This window comes from Chinchilla lanigera, unplaced genomic scaffold (genome assembly GCF_000276665.1).
Source record: "Chinchilla lanigera isolate Chin_1 unplaced genomic scaffold, ChiLan1.0 scaffold00023, whole genome shotgun sequence".
NCBI lineage: Eukaryota > Metazoa > Chordata > Mammalia > Rodentia > Chinchillidae > Chinchilla > Chinchilla lanigera.
Window position 1 is genome coordinate 21,344,004 of NW_004955424.1, and position 14,882 is coordinate 21,358,885.

At 34.6% G+C, this 14,882-nt stretch overlaps 1 protein-coding gene across 6 annotated transcripts in view; it reads right to left on the reverse strand.

Annotated features, from left to right (window-relative positions):
* Ehbp1 (EH domain binding protein 1) overlaps positions 1-14,882 on the reverse strand; it is a 348,572-nt gene that overhangs the window by 192,531 nt on the left and 141,159 nt on the right. For 5 of the 6 annotated variants that reach the window (XM_005385727.1, XM_005385724.1, XM_013514692.1 and 2 more), the window contains 2 exons: positions 6,936-7,117; positions 2,823-2,962 (listed from right to left, as the gene is read on the reverse strand). In XM_005385727.1, the coding sequence (XP_005385784.1) occupies positions 2,823-2,962; positions 6,936-7,117 (322 nt within the window). Of the gene's footprint in view, positions 1-2,822; positions 2,963-6,935; positions 7,118-7,958; positions 8,055-14,882 lie in introns of those variants that run through there. The other variant, XM_005385730.2, reaches the window with a different exon arrangement.

Consider the following 14,882-nt stretch of genomic DNA (forward strand, 5'->3'; position numbering starts at 1 on the left):
AAAAAAAAAAAAAAAAAAGAAAGTGACAAAGATTATAGAGCTCTAAATTACATATTCCTTCAGAGCATATTCCTCCCACAAAACAAAAACACCTTATACCTTACAAGGAAGGGTATGTTTAAAGGTCAAAAAGAACAAGATGATAAGCCAGAGTCATGAAAATAAGCTATAACACCAGAAGGAAGTCTTACATTCATTTACTACTTTCCTTCCATTAATCTGTAATAAATTTGCAATATGTTCCAGAAAGCGTACTAGAAGCTACAGATGAAAAGATAACTAGAACAAAGTCTCTACCTTGAGGGAGTATCATAAAACAGACTTTTAAAAAAACCAGCATGCAAGTAGTAACACAAAATAGTAGTATTCCAAAGCAATCTTGTATCATCACAAGTTACATTACAACAATTTCTTTAACTAAGGAATTTTAAATTGTCTAAAAGAATGATGTTATTGCTCCTGTAGGAATTTCAGAAAATAAGGAACTTATACATGCTTAAGCATTGAGTGTTTAGCTATAAAATCAAATTATTATTGAGCGTATTAATTACATCTGTATTTTATTAAAAGTAATATCCTCATAAGGACAGTTGAAATCATATGTGTTGGTGCATACTTATAATCCCAGTATTTGGGAGAAGGTACATGAAATCAAAGCCAGCCTGGGACACATAGTGACTCCCTATCACAAACAAACAAACAAACAAAAATTCTCACTAAGCAAACACAAAAAAGTTGACGAATTGTTTTAATTTTAATTTTATCCCACATAATGTAATCATTATGTACTACAAACATGTACTAATAAAAATAAAAATAAATTTAATGTTAGTATTTATAGGTTCATTCACTTAACAGTTTATTTTTTCATGAAATATTACTCTAAAATGTAAACAGAATATATATAATTTCCAAATTACTCAATGAAAAATGTTTACAATTTTGGGGGGGAGGGGGTACTGGGAATCAAACTCAGGACCTTGCACTTGCCCAGCAGGCGCTTGTGCAACTGAGCTATATCCCCGGCTCTAAAAATGTATAAATAAAAAAGTCTAGCCAGTCATAGTGGCCCACACCTGTAATCCCAGCACGTAGGAGGCTGAGGTGGGAGGATCATTGAGAGTTTGAGACCAGCCTGTGCTACACAGTGAGCTCAAGGCCAGTCTGAACTGTATAGTGGAGACCCTGTCTCAAAAAGACAAAAAAAAAAAAAAAAATCTAAGAGTGGCAAAATGCAGGTTAGATAGGAAAAAATAATAAGAAAAGGCCCAAAATAAAAGCACAAAAAGTAATATAAATGGTATTAAGTATATTCGCTATCAAGACACATAACTATATTGAAAGACAAAAGCATAAGGTTAGATCAACCACATGCTAGTTATAAGAGAAATATAACAGGTCATATTTATAAAATAACTGAGGTTAAAGCTAAGTGTGGTGGTGCAGCCTGTACTCCTAGCACTTTGGGAAGCTGAGGCAAGAGGATCACAAGTTCTATTCCAGTCTTAGCAAACAGAGCAATTTAGCAGGACCCTGTCTCAAATGAAAAAATAAAATCAGGTGGAGATGTAGCAGGGTGAAGGTCTTAGGTTCAATCTCCAGTACCACCACCAAAAAAAAAACGTTTAAAATAAATACAAGAATGAAGTTTTGAGATTAAACCATGATTAAATGATTCTGCCCTGAAATTGTCTTTAACAGATAAACTTTACAGAAAAAATAAGAATACAAATACCAATATACATGTGAAATTTGATCTAATGCTGAACTTAGTAAATAAAACACACATGTAAAAAAGGTATTTATGGAAAATTTTTAAGATATGTCATATACCTGGACTACAAAGAGAAACTCAATATAAATTTCCTACAAATTATAATACAAGTGATTTTTAAATTTTATTTGAATTAAACTAAAGTAAATAAACTAGAAATAAATACACAAAGAACATGGTAAAACATACTTTCCTAACCAGTCTTGGTCAAAAAATAAAAATTTCAACCACAAATTAGGAAATAATAATTCATACAATTTCCATGTGACAAAACATCTACTACTGCACACAAGTCTGATCAGGGTCTCAGACAGAAACTTAAATCCTTTTATCAAGTAGGATATCACCAGTAGGTGAATACACGACAGAAGTCAACCAAAGTAAATCCAGAAATTTATAGTAATTAATTAGCTGAAAGGAATACATAAATAGTGCCTGATTTTCATTCTAATAATGAAAGTATAACATCAATTTCTTAACTGTTATACCCAGGTCACCAATAAATATTTACTGACCAATGAATAATGAGGTTATAACCATTTAACATTTTAGTACTTGACCAAACCAACTAGAAGGGGATACCTGCATAAAAACTTCTAGATACAAAACGAAAAAATATATATGTAATTTGTATATATATAAAATTAGAATATTTATATAATTCATGTGAGCAAATGAATATGATATAGGAAGAGCTACCAGTGTATCTTCTAATTTTGTCCTGTCAACCTTTTAAGGCTAATATTTACTACAGAGGATTCATTCATACGCTGACAAAAGAAATATAAAGATATATAAGTTGCTTTATAGTATAATTCAGGAAAGTTTCTTTTTTTTTTTTGACTACCTTAGACTTGATCTTAAATTGCTAAAATCTTTTAAGTTATAATCAGGATTCAAAGATTTTAGAGAACTAAATGGTATATTATATCAGAAAAGCTTAAGGAAAAAAATACCTTAGAGGCATTTTTCCCCCCCAGGAAATTAAGAATGAATTTTTCAATTCTGCAAAAAGGATAAACTTTGATTTACTATTAATAATACCAACCTGTAATTTTTGCTGCCTTTTCTTCTTGGTTCACTCTGTTATCATTATCATCTTCATTATCTTCTTCAAAGTCATCTAAGTTGCCAATGTCGGCCTGCTTCATACTCATCAAACTAGCCAAACTTTGCATGTCTTCATCCCTACATCAGTGATTCAAAATATAATATACAGTTTATTAAATGGCATGGCTTGAAAAATGGTCATTCTTAAGAAAATACAGTTGAGCATCCCTAATACAAAAATCTGAAATCTAAAATATTCCATAATCCAAAACTTTTTGAGTTTCAACAGGATGCCACAAGCATAAAATTCCATACCTAATGATTTCATGTGATAAGTTACACACAAAATATTGGGCAAAATTACCTTCAGGTATGGCATGTAAGGTATGTATGAAACATAAATGAATTCTATGTTTAGAGATGGGTCCAATCCCCAAGACATTTTATTACATATATGTAAATAAATATTCCCAAATCTGAAACATTTCTGGTCCTAAGCATTTTATTTTTATATATTTTTAAAAGCAGTGGCAAGGTATATTCAATAAAATGAAAGTGAAGAGTAGGTGAGAAACCGGCTCTGCGGCGCAAGCTTGGGCCAAATAAAGGGAGGAGGCGAGTAAGAGCAAAGATAAAAGTACTCATGTGCCTGGGAAATGCAGCACGGGCTATGGTGGCAAGTTCTGATAGCAAGCTCTTCATGGCTTGCCTCTCCTTTTATGCTGTCCAAACCTCTAGGAAACCCATAAGTCTAAGCATTTTAAATAAAAGATAATCTACAATGTTAATATATTCCTTTTTGCTAAAAGATATGTAAATAAATCCTTTTAAATAGTTGTATAAGAATGTTAGAATTGTAAATGCACGTTAATTTTTAAATGACATGTTTATATAAAAAGGAAACCATATTAAAAATTAACTGGTAGGGAGTTAGTTTAATTCTGTGCTGAAGACCTATGGAAGACTAAAATTTTCTTAACTCAAGTATGGTTTCCTAAACATATACCCTAGAAACAAAAATTTGTTTCGTAAAACAGTAGATCTGGACTTTAACGTATTGAAACTTTCCAAAGGAATTAGAGCAGGTATTCTTAATTTAAAATCTATGAATTCTTTTGGGTTTATGGGTTAGAGGGGATGAAAGTGGCAAACCCAAATAAATATTTAAATCTTGCTTAAATGTACAAGTTTTTCACTTTTCTTTTGGAGTCAGGGTTTCACTATGCAGTTCAGGTTGGCCTTGAACTCACTTTGTGGCCCAGGCTGGCCTTGAACTCATAATGATCCTCCGACCTCAGCTTCCCGAGTGCTAGGATTACAGATATGCACCACCACACCCAGCAAATGTACAATTTTTTCAAAGGGGTTATAACCCTCTAGAAGTTAAGGAAATACTGTATAGAAAAAGAACCTTACAAACCAAGTCATGCCTGGCATGGTGACATATGCTTATAATCCTACCACTTGCGTCTCCAGAGGGTCACAAGTTGGAGCCCAGCTGGAGGAATTTAGCGACTTAATGAGACCCTGTCTCAAAAAAAAAAAAATAGTGGGGCTAAAGGATATAGATCAATGCAAAGGTCCTGGGTTTAGAAAATACAGGATGAAAAGTATTTATAGGTAAAATATATATTTGATAAAATATAAATTTTATAAAGTCCTGAAGTATTTTAAATACAAATTTATAAGGTTTATATTAAATATTTTATAAGTTAAATTATGTAAATTTTCTTGATCTATTAATTTCACCTTAAATTTCAAATAAGCTACAGTGAATGAAACATATTTTTGATACATTATACACAAATAATTTTCAGTTTGGTATACTTTCTCTAAATTCAGTTGGTCATAATGAAAAACTTCTTTTATAAAGTAATATCTGTTATTACTTATCTTCTAAACATGGCATGACTTGGCAAACTAGTTTTTAAATTCTTCACATTCTATCTCCTATCAGCATAATTAACAAAATCATTTCCCCCTTTTTAAATAAATGTATTGATACAAAATCTGCACTAACAAAAATAACTGTATTAACTTTACATGAATATCTTACAAATTATTCACTTATTAGTAATAAATAATAATTTCAAAATATATCACCTTAAAAGGTAATTATTAAATTCTATCACTTTAATTTCTTCACATTTTAATCCCAAACATTTTTTTCTTTGGGAAAAGAAAGAAAGCAAGGAAGGAGACAGAGAGGGAGTTTATGTACATTCTAAGATAATTCCTACTCAATTCAAATTTTCTTTTTTTGGTACCGGAAATCGAACTCTGGACCTCACGCTTGCCAGGCAGGTACTGTGCTGCTGAGCTATATCCCCAGCTCTCAATTCAAATCTAGACATTTGATTCAACTAAACTTCCTTTCACCCACATTACTGTGAATGGTGCTGATGCAATTACTGCTTCTGTCCAGTGGAGGAAGTCCACCCTCAAAGGATTTTCTGTGAGGTTTTTTTTTTATTTCTTCTTATGTTTCCTTTCATTTGGGCTTACTTTAGTTTTAATTTCTCAACATTGAAAGCTACAATTTAAAGTCTCAAGATAAAAACTAAGATGTTTCTATTCTGGATAGTCTTACTAAACATACTCACTCAGAACACAGCTTCTCTGAAAGGGGCCTTATTGCTGTTATCTACCAAGTCATTTGATGCCATGAAGAGCAGTGTCAAGCACCTTGTTTTGAGTGATGCACAGAATCCAGCCTTACTAGTCAAGTAGACAAGCCCAATTATAGTAACCACATTCCACTAGGTGAAATATGTTCAGAACCGCAATTCAGATTGGATTGAAATGTCCATAGCCACCTTTCCCCATTTATCTTTAATAGAAAATTCTAGGTATAGTATTTCCATTTATCCTACACCTTCATCTTCTACTTCAAGTACATACTCTTTCATTACACTGATAGCATTTACATAATTATTCCTGTCTTGATCGGATGCAGTAACCAGGGTGAATGTTGCTTTTCCCTCATTCTACATACATACATGTTCTAGTTTTACTCTTTTAAAAGACTAGAACTGAGTCTGGAAACCTTTATGTAATGTTACTTTGGTGCTTAAGAAGGGACTACTCTTGTTTTGTTTTGTGTTTTGGGATTCGGTCTTACATGTTTCCCAGGATGGTCTCAAACTCGATATAAGCAATCTTCCCACCTCTGAAATGCTGGAATTACAGTCCCATAGAGGACACATCCACAGTTGGGAGAAGTGATTTTTACAAAGGACAATGATCACCATATACTGTTTACCTGGCTGTACTTTCCAAACCAATTTTTAGAAGACTGAGCCAAGAAACACGAATTAGCAAAAGTTCCCTAACTTCTTCTACCCCTCTTAAACTTTTCATTTAGGGTTCCTCTCATGCCTCAGGTTACATTAGACAGCTTTATGAGTTGAACTGTCTACACCTCAGAATACAAACTGCTACAAGGAAGACACTATATTATAAAACAAACACTGAGCTAAAATTTGAAACCAGCTGTAACCACTTTTACATACAGACATTTCTCATTTAACAGCCTACCTGTTTAATGACTGTTTGGACTTCTGGCCCGCCAGACTTATAATCTGTCCTTTTTTTTTGGAACAGTTCTATATCTCATTTATAGAGCCTCAATTTCTTTTTTTTGTACAATACACCTTTTTCTACAGTACTGTAATTTTTGCTGATTGTAATGCATAGTATAGTACAATCATTTTATTTCTGTTGTACATTATAGTACTGCAAGTAAGAGTTATGGAAATAAAAGCAAAGTCATTAAGTTGGAGCTTTCTTTAACATTTTCTTTGTTCTAAATATTGCAATGTACATGCCATAAACAGTCCTTCATTTAGCAACCAATTCATTTAATAACCTAGGTGCAGGAAGGGATCTCGGTCCTTAAGCAAGGAATGTCTGTAAGTTCATTCTCTGGAAACGTAAGAGACTATCAAACAAGGAGTTCATTTAACTCATCCTCTGAAACAAAAAAATGGCAAGAATGATTGGTATGTTATATGATATTCAACAACTGCCAGTCTACTGAGTCAAAAGCTACTTATCTACGGAGTTTCCAAACAGTGTGAATGAAACAACGTATTTTTAAAAAGAAACTTACGTGGCTTTTCCTTCCCGAAGGAAAATGCAAGATAATGAAAACTGGAGGGTGGCAGATACAACTTTTTTAGATAATGGCTTGAATTTTAACTTGACATCAGTCTGAGTTGGCATAGGGCTTGCATACTGTTTCATATTGATGCTGCTTGTAGCAAGAGCTTTCCTTCGACCAGAAAGGGACTCCTGGAAGACAAAAAAAAAAAAAAAAAATTATGTTACTTAGAGTTATTTTATAGCTAAGTAATAAGACCAAATAATAATGGAGAACTGTTTTCTCCAGTGAAGTTTTTTGTTTTTTGTTTAAATTTTTTTTTTTTTAAGACAGAATCTCGCTACATAGTGCAGGCTGTCCTAGAACTCACAGTGATCCTCCTGCCTCAGCTTCCCAAATGCTGGGATTACAGATGTGCACCACCATGCCCAGCTCCAGTGAGTTTTTATTACATGATACTAAATAAAAGTGTGATGAGGGTATACCACACCTTTTGTACCTAAGCAAGGCAGCTGAAAATCAGAAAGGGATAGCCCAGGCAGAAACAAGTTAAGATTGAAACAACCTTAAATAGATCAGGAAAGGAAGAGCAAGGAATTAAAAACTAAGACAGAAAGTCTCTAGGGTTATTATGAGAAGAGGATCTAGCACAGGGCAAGGCAACAACACATACTAAAGAAGTGTTTTCTTTCCTTTGATTAGATTTAATGTAATCTAATGGTATTTCTCTTTTATAAAAACTCATATCTTTTTTATGGAACTCCCAGTGTAGGCTTTCTTCCTAAATTGTGTGTGTGTGTGCGCGCGCACGCGCGCGCACCCACATGCACACATATAGTTTGGCTCCCATACAATTCAGTGGTAGGAGTGCTCTGCCACTGAACTATATCCCATATTTTTTATTTTGACACAGGTCTCACTAAATTGTCCAGGTGGGACCTGAACTAGCAATGCTTGTCTCAGCTTCCCAAACTTCTGCAATTACAGATGTGCTCCACCATGCCTGGTTTACAGAATCTAAAATATATCTACCCTGTGGTTTGAGCCTTCTTCTCAAGACCTTTTCTGATGATGCCAGATCATGCCAGTCCATAAGTTCCTCTCCCTTCCATAACACATACAAAGAAGCAAGCAGTTTCTCTGATTTCTATGTCCATGGAAACACTGTTGACAGTACAATCTCAAAATTCTTCTTAGAATGTCCAATTCATCAGAAATAGAACACAAACTGAAACTTGTTTGCTATCACAGTACTTAACATTTAATTTGCATAATTTTCCCTTACAGAATAATAGCCTAGGAGACAAATAGGAAGACAGTAAAATAACGACTGGTCTTAACTTTATGTAAGACACTGGAGAGAGATGATAATAAGACATAATCCCTAACTATGTTCTATGGCAAGGGGAAAATTTTGGATGTAGGATAATTTATAATAATCTAAATGAGAGGTTAGATACCATTATCCCTTAAGACTGACCAATCTGGGAGTTAAAAGCAACATTTAAGGATTAATTTCCAGTGTATGACCTCGAACAAGTCAGAAAACTTGATCCTCAGCAACCTTTCCTATAAAATAAGGAGGACCTTAAAAATGCACTCAAGTTCTGCGCTTATTTTCTATAAAATTACTCAATTTGCCAAGCAAGGCAAGAAAAGTTGCCATTAATACCTTTGAATTACTACTTAATAAATCTTTCTTTATCCTTTGATTGACTATTTTTCCTAAAATAAAGATGTACTAATTTGATTAAAAGATTTCTTTAAAAACCTAATATTTCTGCCCAACAGAATTAAGTATAAATGTAAAGTCTCATCCCTAAAAAACACTTGATTTTAAAACATGGTCTTATCAGTCAGATTATGTATAACAATATTGTACGGAACCATTAGTGCATGTAGATACATTATGAATGAATTTCAGAAATGCATCAAGCACTTGAGAAGAATTTTAAGCCCTCTCAGAAGAAATACTTAAGAATATGCAAATACCCTCAACTGAATCAAGTCGAACAGATGTGACTATCCCAAACAATGCAAGTGTTCTTTCTCTGGTTGCTACTGTCAATCAATGAATAAGATTAAGGTCCAAGGTTCTGACAATGTACAAAATGAAAAAGTACAATCAGGGAGTATCAATTTATTATACTGATATGAACAATAATCTCTTATTGTACCTTGAGAATAGCTAACAACTTCTACATATAATATAGGATTAAAGCCTGTTTTGAAAGCATGACACAGAAACTGCTTTGGTTAAATCTGCTTCACAAAGTATGACATTGATCCCTTAAAATAATTATTTAATTTTATAACAAAATAACCAAACTATAAAAATTAAGATAACTTGAAAATAAGCACAAGTTTGAAAGTTCAATTGAAGGATGGTTCCTGCAAAATCTAATTTTTTATAATCAATGTTTTGTCAAATTCATTTTTTAGGAAAATATATGCAGAAAAGCTCTCTTTTTAATTCATGTTTATGACAAACAGGTAGTTTTAAGTATTTGGTAAGTTACCTATAGAAACAGTAAGCAATAAAATTTACTAAATTCTAAGTACAATTAGTTGTATCACTTAACCAGGGATTCTTAAGCATGAGGGTCTATTTAAAACTAAAAATACAAAATTAGGATACCCTATTAAAACACAGGCATACCTTGATCTCACTCCTATATATCCTAAATTAGTAGACCTAGAGATGGACCCAGGAATCTGGTCATTCCTAATAAATAATACTACTTACCACTGTCACTACCAGTCCTCTCCAACACACACATACACTTTTACCACTACTAATTTTAGGAAGCACTTACATGAAATTATTTTAACATAAAAATCTCACTCTAATTTTTCATGATTACTACTCTGATTATTATAGTTGAAATCAGACAACCCTGGAGTAGAATGTTGTCCTAGTTTTTTTGTTTGTTTTTTTTTTTTTTTTTGAGAGAGGCTCTCACTATGTCGTGCAGGCTGGCCTTGAACTCACTATCCTCCTACCTCAGCCTCCCAATGCTGGGATTACAAGCATGCCCAACTGTACCAGCACTTATTTTGACAGGTCTCTGTGTATCTAAACCTCAGCTTCACACTCTCAAGTAGGCATATGTTTTTAAAATATGAACAATATACTAAGTATTGTTCTGTCAATGACAGTAAAATATGAACAATACTCAGAATATACAATGATACAAACTCTTTTATACTTCTGGGAGTTTCAACTGATACAGGACTTTGGAAAATAATTTGACATCACACTGTGATATTGAATAACGCACATCTTATAATTAATCAATTCCCATCTTAGAAATATGTCCTTGCAATAATATATGAAAATACCTAGTATTCAGCATAAAGTGGGTTACTATTAATTTATAGCCCATTTAACCTGAGTTATTACACTAATATTATAAATAGTCCAACCAGGATCACCTGTCTTGAAATGGGAAAAATTCACAAATCAACGTAAAATGTTTACTTCAAAATGATATCGTTGAATAATTAAAATTCATGCATAGCTCTCTACTTTCCTGCTATACCTAAAATGAACTCTACCTCAATGTATTCTCTTTGTGATTCAGGTGGTAACAAAAATAGATGAATAAATTTTTTGCTGCATATGACCATGAAAGATAAAAGATCTTATAGTTTTAGGAAAAAACTAATACAAAATGCATAAACGCACTCTAATGAGACTCAGGATTTTTTAAATAAATACTCTAAACATTATGGATTTTACCAAAATACATGCAGTTAATCTTGTTGCTTTTTTCTACATAAAGCTAATAACATGGTATATAACATAATGGAATCAAACAATGCAGCTAAATGAAATACTCTTTAGTTTCCTAGGAAGATAAACATTTAAGTTTGACTTTTCTTACAAAATAGTTCACTATATGCTATTTCATATATTACAGATATCAAGATAAGTAAATGTATAATGGCTCTTCCATTAAAACATTTGGTACTCTTTATTAAAATATCATATAAAATAAACCACATGCTAGAAGTTTAATTATTTCTCCCATATAAGAGGACTGGGGACAAAAGAGATCAGAAACTTACTTAGATTTTATTTTTCAGAGCTTTAATACATAGAATGTTCTCAAAGATTCTGTCATGTACTAATACTTTACCTATCAAGTTTTTCATAAGACATTAAAAATTCAATACATGGCACTCTCATTTGAAATTTTAGAACATTATGAAATACATCATACATATTAAAGTATGAAATATAATTACTACTTTATTAATAAAATGGACATCCTATACTTACTGCCCTGCATAAGAAGTAGAGCATTGCCATTATTTTAAATGCAGCATATCGCACTCTCAAATTGCATCCCTCCCATTCCTTCCTCCAGAATTTGGGGTTAGTCTTTCCCTTTAGTTTTCCAAAATCTATGTCTGCACCCCTAAAGAAAACACTGCTGATGAATGGATTTATGTGGTACATACATACAATGAAATACTGTTCACTATTTAAAAAGAATAAAATTGTGACAAATTCTAAACACATTCACAATGTTATTTCCAGAACTTTTCATCATCCCAAGTAAAAATGCTCTGTACTCATTAAACAATAACTCCAAATTCTCCCCTCCTCCAGCTTGTGATAACATTTATTCTTTCGGTCCCCATAAATTTACATATTTTTCACATAAATGGAACCACATATTTGTACTAACATGCAAGTTCCATGAAAAATCCAGCTAAGATTATGACTCGAATTACATAAATCTATGGATAAATGTGTACATATATCTTCACAATGCTAAGTGTCCTTCTAAATTGGGTAGCTCCCTGTATATACCTATTTAGGCCTTCAATATATTTCAAAGGCTTATCACTTTCTGAACACATCATGTTCACATTTTAATTTATTCCTTAGTATTTTATTTTTGTTATTAGTACAAGTCACATTGCCTTTTAAAATGTATTTTATAGGTTAGACATGGTAGTCCATGCCTGTAATCCCAGCATTTGGGAGGCTAAAGCAGGAGAATCACTGTGAGTTTGAGGCCAGCCTGAGCTACACAGTGAATTCTAGGCCAGGCTGAATTGCACAGCGAAACCCTGTCTCAAAAAAAAAGAAAAAAAAAGGCCTGGTGCAGACCGGAGATCTTGACTCAGAAGGCCCAGAAACTGCTAACAATGGGGATCGCACATGCCCTACGCCACCTGAGGTACTAGAGCGGGTGATCCACGAACAGCTGGCAGCACAGTTCATATCTGGGCTTTACTTGCACCCTGACCTAGAGGTCACAGGCACAGGCAGTCTACGATCACCTTCAATGCAGCCTTCCTCTGGCTCCTGTGTGCACCCCGAGCTGCCTGGAGAAGCAGTATCAGGCGGTCCACAACCCGCTGACATCACAGTTCACAGCTGAATGCAGAGAAACAGATATTTCCCATCTACTTCCTGGGGGCAGAGCAGGTGACCTACAACCCCGCTGCCATTACAGTCTGAGTCTTGGCCCTCCATGCACCCTGTGCAGGCAGGAGATCCTGACACAGAAGGCCCACGAACTGCTAACACTGGGGTTTGCCTTTGGGCCCTCCCTGTGCCTCCTGAGGTACTAGAGCAGACGGTCCATGAATGGCTGGCACTGCGGTTCATGTCTGGGCTTTACTTGTGCCCTGACTTCCTGCAGGTCACAGGTACAGGCAGTCCATGATCACCACCAGTGCAGCCCATGTCTCGCTCCTGTGCACGCTCTGAGCTGCCTGGAGACATGGAATCAGGTGGTCCACAAACAGTTGACCCTGTGATGCACATCTGGGTTCTCCTGCACCCTGAACTGCATAGGGACACAGAACCACTTGTCCGTGATTACACCACCAGTGCAGCTCACTTCTGGGTCATACGGGTGCCCTGAGATGCGAGGGGATGTTAGATCAGACAGTCTGCCATCAGCTGACATCACGGTTCGCGTCAGAGACCTGGGAGAACTAGATACACTTCACCATCTGCCTGAAGACCCCAGACTAAGCAACACATCTCAGCAGACACTGAGGGGCAAGCCTGACCACCAGGAAAACTAGGGACACTAGCGACCTTGGCTGAGCTGCCGGGGAAGAGGGAGAATGAGCATTCCACCTCCAGCACCAAACATGAGACAAAGGACTAAACTACAAAACTCCACCCCAGTCAGAACAAGTCCAGAAGACATCGACATAGGAGAACTTGGTAAACACACACCTGAAACTGCTGAAATGATTGCAATGAAAGTAAAGAAACAACTCCATCAAGCCATAGAAGAGATCAGATCAGAAATGATCTCTCGGCAAAGAATAAAATGACAATAATAATGAAAGAACTGCTCAGCACATCTAGAAAAGAAATATATAAAAAAATAGATGAACATAGGCAATGGATGGAAACATTAAATGAACAATATAGGAATGAACTAGAACACATGAAACAGAATCAAAGAAACATCCAGGAAATCAAAGCTTCCACTGAAAGTTGGCAAAACCACTTGAATGAAGCCAAAGATAGAATTTCAGATTTTGAAGGCAGGATGGCAGCTAGCAATCATGAAAGAAAGGATCTCTTAAAATCAACAAAGAACCAGGAAAAATCAATTCAACAGATGCAAGACAAGGCAAACAGGAATAATGTTCGACTAACAGGAGTCAGTGAAACAGGAGGCAACCCAAATGACATAAGAATATTTGCAAAAATAACAGCAGAAAATTTCCCAAACATGGAAACAGAATCTGATATATAGGTAAATGAGGCATATATAACTCCAACTAGTCATAACCAAAATAAAACTACACCCAGACATATAATAATCAAGATCCCAGATCTGCAGCAAAAGAACAGAATCTTAAAAGCTGCTCGAGAAAAGAAACAGATCACCTATAAAGGAAAGCCCATCAGAATCATGGCAGACCTCTCAACACAAACCATCCAATTGAGAAGAGCTTGGAGCAAAGTATTACAGGTCCTGAGACAAAACAGTTTCCAACCAAGATTGATGTATCCTGCCAAACTATCCTTCAAATTCAACGGAGAAATAAAATATTTCCAAGACAAAGAACAACTGAAACTTCATGAGTGCCACCATTCTTACAAAGAGTACTAAAAGATATTCTAGACATAGAAAAAAATGACCACAATTTCAAGAACAACAATAGAAAGGAACCCTCAAGGAGAGCAAGCAATTCAACAGGTAGAAAAAGTAGGAAACAAACAGCAAGTAAATAACATGGGAATGATAAGCCAACACATATCAGTTATAACCATAAATGTAAATGGCCTCAATTCACCAGTTAAAAGAAACAGACGGGCAGAGTAGATTAAGAAATAAAATCCAATGATATGCTGTATACAGGAAACACATTTTATTCAAAGGGAAATCCATAGACTGAAACTCAAAGGATGGAAAACAATTCTCCACATAGCAGAAACTGAGAAAAGACCAGATGTAGCTATTATGTTTGCAGACAATGTAAACTTCAAACCAACAACGATCAAGAGAGATAAAGAAGGTCACTACATACTTGTTAGGGGAAAACTGCAAGAGGAAGAGATAACATTCATAAAAATGTATGCACCAAATATCAGAGCACCAAACTATGTAAGACAAATCTTAACAGACATGAACAACCAAATAATTAATAACACTATTGTAACAGGGGACCTCAACACCCCTTTGACACAAAGAGATAGGTCAACTAGACAAAAAATCAACAAAGAAATAACAGAGCTGAACCAAATCTGCAAACAAATGGACTTAGTAGATGTATACAGAGTGTTCACCCCACAACATCAGAATACACATTTTTCTCAGTGCACATGGGACTTCTAAAATAGACCACATTCTAGCCCATAGAGTATACCTAATTAAATGCAAAAGAACTGAAATTATCCCATGCATATTGTCTCATCATAGTACACTGAAATTGGAAATTAATGACAAAAGGAACTCCAAAAAC